General features: G+C 39.5%; 1 protein-coding gene across 1 annotated transcript in view; it reads right to left on the bottom strand.

The window, feature by feature from the left end:
- Positions 1-230: 230 nt before the first annotated feature.
- Positions 231-11,484, bottom strand: part of XRCC5 (X-ray repair cross complementing 5) — a 98,878-nt gene continuing 87,624 nt past the window's right edge. The window contains exons 20-21 of the mRNA XM_017895465.1: positions 2,127-2,201; positions 231-1,330 (exon numbers count right to left, since the gene is read on the bottom strand). Of these exons, the coding sequence (XP_017750954.1) occupies positions 1,316-1,330; positions 2,127-2,201 (90 nt within the window). The 3' untranslated portion in view covers positions 231-1,315. The remainder of the gene's footprint in view (positions 1,331-2,126; positions 2,202-11,484) is intronic.

Below are 11,484 nucleotides of genomic sequence, written 5' to 3'. Positions count from 1 at the left end.
ATCCCTAGGCTTTAACTATCTAACCAGAAACTATGATGTCATCCTCTGTTGGGGTTACTTTAAATGGGTACCTGTATGTCAAGTTTGATGTAAGTGTGTATAGTATTGACAGGATGGCCTACAAGCCCAAAGTAAAGCACTCCTTTCTCTCCTCAGCTAAATGAATGATGTTCTACCCTGCAGATCCATTTTCAATCAATGGATAATAATTAGCAGCAATTCACAGAGAAATGAGTCATTTATGCCTTTAATGTTACATGTACAAAATAGTGTATTAGCGACCACTTAAGAGGGTGCTGAAGACAGGTGATTGGGCACCAAGTAGTCTGTACGCCAAGCAAAGAGGAACTGGAACTCAAGGCAAGAATGAGGACAAGAAAAAAAGAGAATAAGGGCTTTGTTATTTTCGTATTTAGTAAAGGAGACATCATCCAGAAAGATGAAAGCTGACTTAGGTAGAAATGGGAAAGATTAAAAAGTTACCTAAGTGTTTTAATATAACGAAACTTTCTCTCTTTGAGGCTTGCAAGTAGAGAATTGTAAAGTGATATAATTCTAACTATTGTAGTAAATTTCTCAGTTTTTGAGTTTTTAAAGGTTTACTGATATGGCAGAGACTGGGCCAAAAGAAGGTCTTTTCTTCATGAGACCACCATCATAACTCACTGCTTAAAAGGAGTATGAAGGGAAATTGTGCTCCCCTTCCCACCCCACTTAAAGAAAACCACCTATATATAGAGCCAGAGTAATGTGGTAACTAAGAGGCCTCAACTAAAAAGAGAAGTGAGTCCGTCGTTACCCATGGTTTTCCTAACCCAGCTGCTTGTTGGGAGGAAGCAAATGCTATTGCTTGCTCAACATCAGTTGTGACAGCTGTTGGAGGATCAGGCAAAGGAGGACTCTGGAAAGGGTTAAGAAACTCATCAATAACGGTGCCATGGTTCCACATGAGACACTAATCACATCACAAGGGCTGCAATTGTCAACAATATACTAGGTCAAGAGGATAACTACTTTCCAGAAACTTCAAAGCATGTATGTAATATACAAAGATCAGTAAGACCATAGAAGAAATAATACACCAACCAGAAAATAACAATGACTCTTTATAAACTTGTATGGGGTCTAAATTATCCCTTGTAATATATATGTGTGTATTCATTCCACAGAGAATCAGGTGATCCGCCTTCGGGTAACCTGCTGGGAATTTCTTGAGCTTCTGGCTCCCCTTGAATGGCTGCATCCAACTTGTTTTGTTAGAACTCCCAGCATCACAGCGATGGCAGCTCTCTTAGATTCCCCATACATCCATGACCTATATCATGTCCAACTGTAAACAAGAACAACACACTTAGAAAGGAACCAGGACAATTTCATACCACTGTTTCTCTGGTGAGAGAGGGTTTAATGAAAATGACTCTCCACATTGGAAGACATGCATGTACTTGCTCATTTATTCACCGCTCACTATTTTAGGAGTTAAACATGCAGGTATCCACTCATTTTAGTAATGAGAATATCTCTAAAAAAGGTTGACATCATAGTATGTAGTGTTTGTTGGACAGTTGTCATATGAAGCTTAAAGGTGGGAAGTTTCTAAACATTAAGGATAGATATAAAAGACAATATTTACTGCACAGCTTCTCAGGCATCAATAACATGGTGTTAATGGGGTCCAGAAATCCTCAACTGCCTATCGGTCTATTTTGTTTACATTAAGTTAATTGAGAACATTTAAGAAGTAGCCTTTTAAAGACTGTTTTATTTGTCAACCCACACAAACTGCATGTTGTATTACTTATTTTTGGCTAAGAGCAATTTCAATGAATTACAACATTTTGCTACTAATGGAATAGCCTCCCTAGTTCTTTTTCAGCCCTTCAAGGGAGAGGATTAATCTGAATGAACAATATAGCTGACACCATGAAACACAGGAATTTCCATTACGAAATTACCTATCTGATTAAATGTATAATGGCAATTAATAATGGTGTAGGGAGCTTCTGGTGTATTGAAAATTAAAACACAAATGAGCAATAAGTCTATAATAATCAGCCTTTGTGGCTGTATTTACAGCTCAGGCGACTTCGATCACAGAACACCAGGTGCATATTAAAAGTACTTACTAAATCGTCCACATCACCACCTTCTTCAAACACAGCTGCTGTGTCTCCACTTGGTTTGTCTTTGGGGGCCAGGAACTGTAAATAGAAAGTCAGTTATCATACCAAAATGGTATTTTTGCCCCTTTGAAGGAGGGAACAATCTGCTAGCATTGCCACAGGGAAACCTAAGGCAGCCTGCTTAGCAAAGTCTCACTGCAAACCGCCCAAAAGAAACATCATCCTGGTGTACGTTCCTTTATTTGGCTTTGGGTGAGAGGACCAGTTTTGAGGTTCAAGTAGTCGATACTAACTTATCACTAGAGAAAGTGCTCATGAAGAGGGAGGAAATGACATGGCTTGTCAAGACAGTGACTATGTGTAGGGTCCTGTATAAGCATGGTGGACATCTGCTATTTCCAGTTCTGCTTCCACAGGAAATAAGTTGGCTTGCTAAGGTTAAGAAAATAACCAACCATCCCAAACTAGTATGCTCTTTTGAAAGGAGCATGAGAATCAAGTCGAAATTAGAATAATCTCAAGTTGAATGATGAAGAATCAGGGGAAAAAAAAAAATTAGAATAATCTATTCTTAAATTCCACTGTGGGCAAAAGCAGTACAAGGGGGACTTCTTATGAGAAATGGATGAGAAAACCGTTCAGCATCACTGTTCAAGATGTGGAGCTTCTGAAAGGCAGATACATAATAAGACAGCAAAGTCCAGGAAGTGAAGTCTGTGAGGATCTAGGAATGACACTCAGATTTTAAAAGGGTAGTCAGGTGAGTGCCCTTGAAACTTATCTGAACACTCTTTTTCCATCCTGTCCCTCCAAGGGATAGCAGTGGGGAGCCTTTTCCTTCAAGGCATGTGGCAGCTGCCTCTAAGAACTGGGTTCTAGCAATGCGTATCTATCCCAATACGAGAAGGTGATCTTCTGGTAGCATGGCTGCCTGTAGGAGTGAGTGTTTTAGAGGGGGTAGTGGAAGGTGGGACCCTTCTACTTTTCATTTGGGGGCCAGACACAGTAAATAGAGTCAGTGATGGTACCACAACTGGCTGGCCCCGAGAGGCATTCTGGCATTCCTCAGGGTGAGAGTGCATGGAGCAGGCACGCGGTAAGCGAACCTTTCAGTCCACTCATGCTCTCCTGTAGTTGTTTCCACCCAAGAGGAAAAAGTATAGTTATACTTTCCTCACTCTCTCAACATGAAAAAATGGTAAGAACTGCCATTCTCTACATTCCTGTTATTTTTATGGTACAATGGACACAATCATGACCTCTGAAACCTAAGACCTATAAATAAACTAAAATATGTCTCTTTAAAAATTCAAACCAAAGTCAACCATGAAATATGAGGCTGCATGCAGCAAGTTTCAGGAAGCAAGAAAGCTCTGCCTGTCCTTCCATTCCTCATATACAAAAACACACACAAGTAACAAAGTGGTAACAGTGGAGGTCATGTCTGCCTTAAGGTACAGGGCCTTCGTCAGCACCATGTTAAGTATATCTACCGTGGTCATACTGTGCCAACAGTCCTATGTTAACTTATTCTTTAATTGCAGTGTGAAGGGGGCTTTGCAGGTTGGTAGGGAGTGGGAATTTGAGATTTTAGAATCACATATTTAGAATAATTAACAATTATGTACAAACAGCACATAATTGTTTGTTGACTCAACCACTCTCTTGGACTTTGTTGTCCCTCAGTTAAAACTACCTCACTATTCATTAACTTCTTTTTTGACTGAGCGAATAAGGAATTTATCTTCTTTTAAGGACATTTGTGGATCTTTCCATAGTCCTTTGTTGACCCTAAACTGGGCCATGTGCAAGACTGAGAATCAATGATGTAAGGGACAGAAAATCCCAGCAATGGGGGCAGACAATCTGTAAGGAAGCTTCTGTTTCATTCATTCTATTTATTCTGGGTGATTATGAATAAAGATATCTGAGAGCCAAATACAGATAAATGAATAAAAAATCTATACATTCACTGGCATATGATTTATGTGTAAAGGTTAAATAAACTGTACTTTATCCTAGATACTAAAATTGGTTTTAATTTGGGGTTTTCTGGGTTATTATCATACTTTTTATGTTGTACCTCTCCTCTCCTATTCATTATCATCAACCCCTGCGGGATTTTTGTGATATCAGGACTATATGGCTACAGGATAAGACTTATCCAGTTGAGGCAAGAGAATAAAAAGCAGAGCTGCATCCGGCCATAAATCTCTGTGGGGCCACAAATGACCAGTATCTTCCAAACATCTGAAAAACTCCATGGGCTCAATGGTTCTGTAGTCCACTACACCTTGTATGACCCCTTACTTAAGGACTTATTGATGAATCTAGAAAATCCCTGATGTGTTCTGGCACTCAGCCAAATTTAGAATTTGTGATTCTAAAATCTCAAATTCCCACTCCCTACCAACCTGCAAAGCCCCCTTCACACTGCAATTAAAGAATAAGTTAACATAGGACTGTTGGCACAGTATGACCACGGTAGATATACTTAAGCACAAATGGTATATCTCTGAGACTCGGCCAAATTCCTAGGAAGAAAGGAGCAGCAGCAAAAATCCTAGATTTTCATCAAGTGCTAAGTATCGTCTGCAACTGATTTGCCTGACAGATCTGCTTCACATTTCTGTGTAAGCAAATTATGTTTAAAAGCTGGTCTGCCATCCATTATCCTTCCCAATGCCCCAGGCAAGGCTGATCTCTTCCACATATCACTCCTCATCATCAGTGTTTGCAACTGTAAGTAATTCCAGCCAGTGTAGTGACAGGGAAGCAAGATAGAGCAGAGAACTCAATGACTGGCCTGCTTTCTCAATAAAAGCAAGAGATTCTCAGAATCTCTTCTGCAGAAAGGGGTAGGAGTCAACTCTCATCTTTTTTCATGTGTTCCTTCCCTCTGCAACATGCTGAGAAAGTAGAGAACAGATAGAAAGGGCACGTGTGTGACATATTCCTTCTTCCTCAAACCACCATCCCTTACCCGGGGTTACCATTAAAGTGGTTCCTTACCTGGAGAACTTTATGAAATGGATAACCTACTACTTTTCAAGTACACTGAAATATAAACCTGGCCACAAGCAGAGAAATGAAATCAATAACCTCTATATAGAAACTGCCAGTCCTATCCCCCCGTAAGACTAAAAAACTATCATCTTGTGCTCAGACCCTTACCAACCCCCAAAGTAAAAACACATGACTTCCACTGGGTTGTTTCCAACACCATCAGGTGATTTCAAAGGACTACTCACAATCTAGACGTGTAAAAAAGCATCAAAAGTCAGTTTGCATGTACTTTGCCTAAAATGACATATATTTGGGTTTCATTAATGCCACTAGTAGCTTAATGGATGCTATAAACACTAATATGGTTCAAGAGAGAAATCCTGTAGCCTAGTGTGGAGAACACAACCCTGTCAGTTTCTCAGGAACCCTAGGCAAGCCACCTGACCTTTTCATAACTAATTTCCCTCAAAAATAAAATGTGACTACTACTACTTACCATACCTATCTTAGGGGTTGTATGAGTCTCAGATAAAATAAAGTAAGAAAAAAGTATTTACGGTGTTGTAAGTTTTATGTTCTAATTCCTAGGAATACACTTAACATATGTCCACCAAGTGATACGTACAAGAATATCCACAGCATCTTTATTCATAAAGCCAAAGGATAAACAAGCAAATGTCCATCGTTAGGAGAATGGATGAATAAATTGTGGTAAAACCATAAAAGGGACACTACATAGCTATAATCACATACTTGATGAAAAAAGGCATGATTCCAATTATATGAAGGTCAAAAACAGGCCAGACGACTCTCAAGTGACAGAAGTCAGAACAGTGGTTCCCTCGAGGGATGGGGCTTCTGACTGGGAAGGTACCAGGGAGCCTTATGGGGTGATGGAAATGTTCTATTATTTTGATCTGGGTGGTGAGCACCCAGGTATATGAATGTGTAAGAATTCATCAAGTTGCACAGTTAAGATCTGTGCATTTACTATACACATGTTCTACCTCAATAAAAAATTCAGTATCATATCTTAAATGTATCAAGTCTTAAATAAATAATGGGTAACACTGTGATATTTTCATTATTACTTTTCTTGTACTAGCAAACTACACCAGAGAGTCAAGGCAGAAAATGAAAGCAGAAAAGAGCAAAGAAAAATGTCATAGGGTCCAACAGGGGCCAGCAGTTTGACAAAACTGCTCTCAAGAAATGGTTCTTAACCTTTGTCTTCAATCCTTCACTAAGCTTTGGAGAATTCCTGTGCACTCTCACACACAGAACTGGATGTACTCTTGACAGAGGGAGCATGGGCATCCTTTCTCTAGGTAGATGTGGTCAGTGGCATTATAAGTTGAAGGCGTGAAGAGTTGGCACCCTGGTGTGGTGATAAGGTGACTGTAGTGGGCATCTGGGGGTCTGGATTCCAGTCAATGCTGCTGGCCACTAGCTTGCTGTGAGGCACTGAGCCAGAGAACTTTACCTCTCTAGACAGGGGTGTTGGTCAAACGGCCACATTGCTATCTATTAATGTCTGTGATACTAAGGTGGAAAATCCATAAATGTCAATAATAAAGAAGGATAAATTAGGCAGTTACAAGAAAAACAAGTGCTAAAATAATAATAATTTTTTTTTCATAGAGCTATCATATAGCTTACATCAAATAATTATTTAGACATAGCTCGGCCTCTTGGAATCTGGTAAAAAAAAAAATAATAATAATGATCCCAATGCCATGGACATAAATCCTCTTCCTTCACTGCTTTCTCAATACTAAAGGATAATGAAGGACTAGGGCAGTGTTAGAACTAGATTCCAGGCCAGTGACTTACTGCGAGCTCTCAGACACACCACTCAACCTCCTCTACCCACTACAGAGCCGGGAGAACTGACAGATGAAGGGCATACAAAGGCCATACAAAGATTCTACCAAACAGCAAATGCTAATGCCGTATCTCATCATACAAACTAGAAACAGAAAAAGTGGATGAACTGACAGCTTATAACGGTAATAAAAATGAACATTAAAGAATGATAATATTTATGCCTAGGTTTCAAAATGACATGAGAGGTACCAGGAAACTTAAAAGAAAGTGACTGTCTAAACTTACGCCATGGAAAAACTTTCTATTTCTGTAGCAGAGCTGACTTCCTTCTATTTCTCAAAGGATCATACAATCCACATATTTCTAGAACACACTGGAGGATAACAGCTCTTAAGATGTTATACAAATGTAAAGTTGTAATTTAATTTTCACTTAAAATGAACATCCCTGGATAATTACTTCCTTTCAAATGTCAACATTTAATAGCAAGAATTTGACAGCTTGCTAACTTTAAATAACTTACGGGAAATACCTCAAAAGAATTTAAATGGACTGTGAGGATTGCTCTTTAACCTCACTGATTATAGTCAAGTTTCCTTAAATGATTATTTGGGAAGTGACCAAATTGAACATTTGAAGGCAATATAAATGAATATTTCAGTGCATGGTCAAAAGGGATTGTACTTCTCTCACTTGGCTAAGAGAAACAGCTAAAGCATGTCTCTTCTATTAAAACCACAAGGAATCAGCTTCCTTGAGCCAGAATCTTCCTCCGCAATTCTCCCCATTATCATCTACAGGTATACTCTTTTTTCTACACTTCTCTCCCAAAATCAACAGATGCCATTTAAACGCATTTTCAGGCCAGGAATGGCTGGTATTACATGCCTGTAATCCCAGCACTTTGGGAAGCCAAGGTGGGCAGATCACTTGAGGTCAAGAGTTTGAGAACAGCCTTGCCAACATGGTAAAACCCCGTCTCTACTAAAAATACAAAAATTAGCCAGGTAGGGTGGTGAGCACTTGTAATCCCAGCTACTCGGGAGGCTGAGGCACAACTGCTTGAACCCGGGAGGCAGAGGTTGCAGTGAGCTGAGACCATGCCACTACACTCCAACTTGGGCAACAGAGCGAGACTCTGTCTCTAAATAAAGAAATAAAAGCATTTTTAATACAAAAGATCAAGTTTTCACTCTGGAAAACAAAATAAAGGGTTCATGTGATATTAAAGCAAACACAAAAGCATAATCTCACAGTCAGGCACGATATAGTGACGGGGGGGGGGGTACTCACCACTACACTAACAAGAACTGACAGACATAATACAGTGCACACTGAAGGTGAGTCAAAATTACAGGGTCTACTCTATGACTTTCCAGGTTATTCTAACCACCACCTGGTTCTAGGTCCAGAAAGTCATCTGTTGAAATGAAGCAGACAGGGACTACTGTATTTTAGAAATGACTGGTCCAAGGTTCCACTTATAAAACTTAATCCACTTGAAAATGAAGGTCTGGTGTGGTGCACAGGAACATGCATTTTAATCCTCTTGCTACCTCCGTGAGCTCAAAGTGTAACCTTTACCTTTCTGGGGCTTGGCTTCCCAGTGGTAACAGGGATGGTAGTTCTTGCTCTTGGTAATTCTTAGCAGATAACTCTGAGGATCACAGAGATAATACTGGGCTCTTTGGTTCGGGAATTGAATACAAGTAAAATTCTACTACTCTTATTTTCTACCATTATCTAGATATGATGTATGTAGTGTTCTAGGTACACACCATACAAAAACAGTTCTTTAGAAGTGAAAGAGTTATATAAATACCTCGCATACATACTACATTGGCTGAAACACTGATAAATGTGGGGAAAAAAAAAAGGAAATGGCATTTTCTAGATGTGAAAGAGAGTCTGCTAGGTGAATGTGCAATGTACTTCTTTTGGAGGCTATGAGATAATATATATCAAAGTGCTTAGCACAGAGCTGGTACTCAATACATTTTTGTTGAATTTCCTAACTTCTTATCTGCCATGACAGTGAAGGTCAGTTTTGCTGGTAGTACTGGAAGCATACTCTCTGTGCCTTGACTATCGAAACACTATGCTCTAAAGAAAGAAGAGGCCAGTCAGAGCCAGGCAACCCATGGCTGAAGTAGAAGAGATTCTCTCCACTTGTTTTTTATGATGTTCTCTCTATTCAAAGATGGTGACGTTTTGAGAGTTTTTTTTTTTTTTTTTTTTCTTTTTTGGAGACTGAGTTTTGCTCTTGTTGCCCAGGCTGGAGTGCAATAGCGCGATCTCGGTTTACCCCAACCTCCGCCTCCCGGGTTCAAGCGATTCTCCTGCTCCAGAAGAGTTGTCTTAAACTACAACTGACATTAGTTCTGGTGATACCAGAATTATCTAAGTACACCACCTTATACCTACCCGGTCATTAACTGAAATTTCTCTCTACAGCTTCATCATCAGACATTAAAATTCCTCATGCTTAGGCTCAGTGCCTTTACATTTCAAGGAAGACATCCTATTTGCATTATAGAATTAGCCTTGCACAATTTGCAAGTGCATCATCCGTTTTCAGATTTCTTTCCTGTCTAATACTATGGGTTAACTTTGGCTAAGATGTGCTGCTGGGAGGAAACACAAGCTTTTTTAGGTCACGGCTCCTCACTTCTTCCAAAAACTCTAATACGTACCCAATTGTCACCTGGATAACAAATTTTCTTAATGTAATAACAACAAAAAATATTTTTCCTGATTTACTTGTTTAGCAAAAATTGATAGGTCTTCACGCCATGTGACAATTAATATAATGTGTCAACTTGGCTAGGGTATGGTCCCCAGTTGTTCCATCAAACACTACTCTAGATGTTGCTGTGAGGGTATTTTGTAGATGTGATTAACATTTACAATTAGCTGATTTTAAGCAAAGATTACTCTTAATAATATTTGTAGGTCTCATCCAATCAAGTGAAGGCCTTAAGAGCAAAAGCTGAGGTTTCTGCTTCAGGACTGTAACATAGAAATCCTGCCTGAGTTTCCAGCCTGCTAGCCTGGTCCTACAAATTTCAGACTTGCCAACCCTACAATCACATGAGCCAATTTCTTAAATTCAGCTAATAAATCTCTCTCTCTCTCTCTCTATGTGTGTGTATGTGCACACACACACACGCACACATGTATGCTCTCTTGGTTCTATTTCTCTGGAGAACCTTGACTGAAATAGCCCAGTTCAAGGAGGAGATATTATCAAACACTGTATAAAGTGACAAATAGAAATAAAACCAAACAGTTAAATGGCATACTCAAGCCCATGGTGCTCAGTACTGACTGTGGCAGAGGGTACAGACACTATGGAATCCCTTCTGAGATATAATCACCACCTTACAGTATGCTTTGAAAATTCCAGGATCCTACTGCCTGAAAGTAGGGACGGCATCTGTTTTTTTTTTTTTTTTTTTTTTAAAACAAAATCTTTTGGTAGGCAAGGTGCTTAATAAAAATTCTTGTATATTTTAATTTATCTTTCAAACCATACTATGGTTTCTGCCAAATGCCTTACTTAGTTGAAAACTGAAGATATTTAAATTTTGGCCTGAATTTAGCCTTCCGATTAACATTTCCAGCTTTGCGTCTGTCACTTCCCTAACAGATTCCTATTCACCAGCCACAGACCAAGCTCTCCCTTAGTGTGTATGGTTATTTTCTGAGTCTCTGTTGTTTCCCTCTGCTCCATTTTAACTGCCTGAGCTTCTAGAGGACAGGGGTGCTGTCTTATCATCCAGCACAGTGCCTAGCGCATTGTAGAAGCTTAGTAACTGAGAGCTGTCAGTGCCAGCAGGACTACATCAGTCAGTGACTGTAACTGAAACTGAATGTTATGAAGCACATACTTCTGAGCTATTCAACTTAATTCATTAAAATTTCATCACAATCTTGAGGTACAATGAAGGATTACTGAACTAAATAACTACATGTATTTGACTCATGGCTGAATCAGATTCAATACACACCTAAGAAGGAGGCCTAGGCCTAACAATGTGTGTGAATAAAAAGTTCATGGGGATTGCACGGGGTCTTTCACTGAAAATACCTGGACGTCCCTTATGCTAGAATACTAGTGTTTCTCTATTCACTTATAATACAATCACTGGAGGAGTTTTAAAATGCAAACAAACCAGCTGTGCTCAGGACCCATCTCAGACTAACAGAACGTCTAGAGTAATTCTAATTTTTAATCAGTATTAACAAAAACAGCAACAAAAAGAGGGAGGGAGGGAAGGAGGGCTCACCAAGTGACTGATGTGTGGCCTGGGTGGGAATCACTGTGGATTTCATAGCCTTTACCAGGGCTGAGGCTAAGTTTGCGCACTATGGAGTTCAACAGCATGCTGTAGAGGTACTGAAGCTGGGATTACAGATAAGTTCCAGAAATATAACCACAGCCTACAGAAAACTGAGTAAGATTATAATTTCTCCCATGAGGATGCTGTGATTGAAGCAATTTACATACTGAATACAAAATGAGTAC

The sequence above is a fragment of the Rhinopithecus bieti genome, unplaced genomic scaffold (assembly GCF_001698545.2).
Source record: "Rhinopithecus bieti isolate Rb0 unplaced genomic scaffold, ASM169854v2 scaffold_26676, whole genome shotgun sequence".
Classification (NCBI taxonomy): domain Eukaryota; kingdom Metazoa; phylum Chordata; class Mammalia; order Primates; family Cercopithecidae; genus Rhinopithecus; species Rhinopithecus bieti.
Note: the sequence above shows the minus strand (reverse complement) of the source record. Positions and strands in the feature narration are given on the sequence as shown.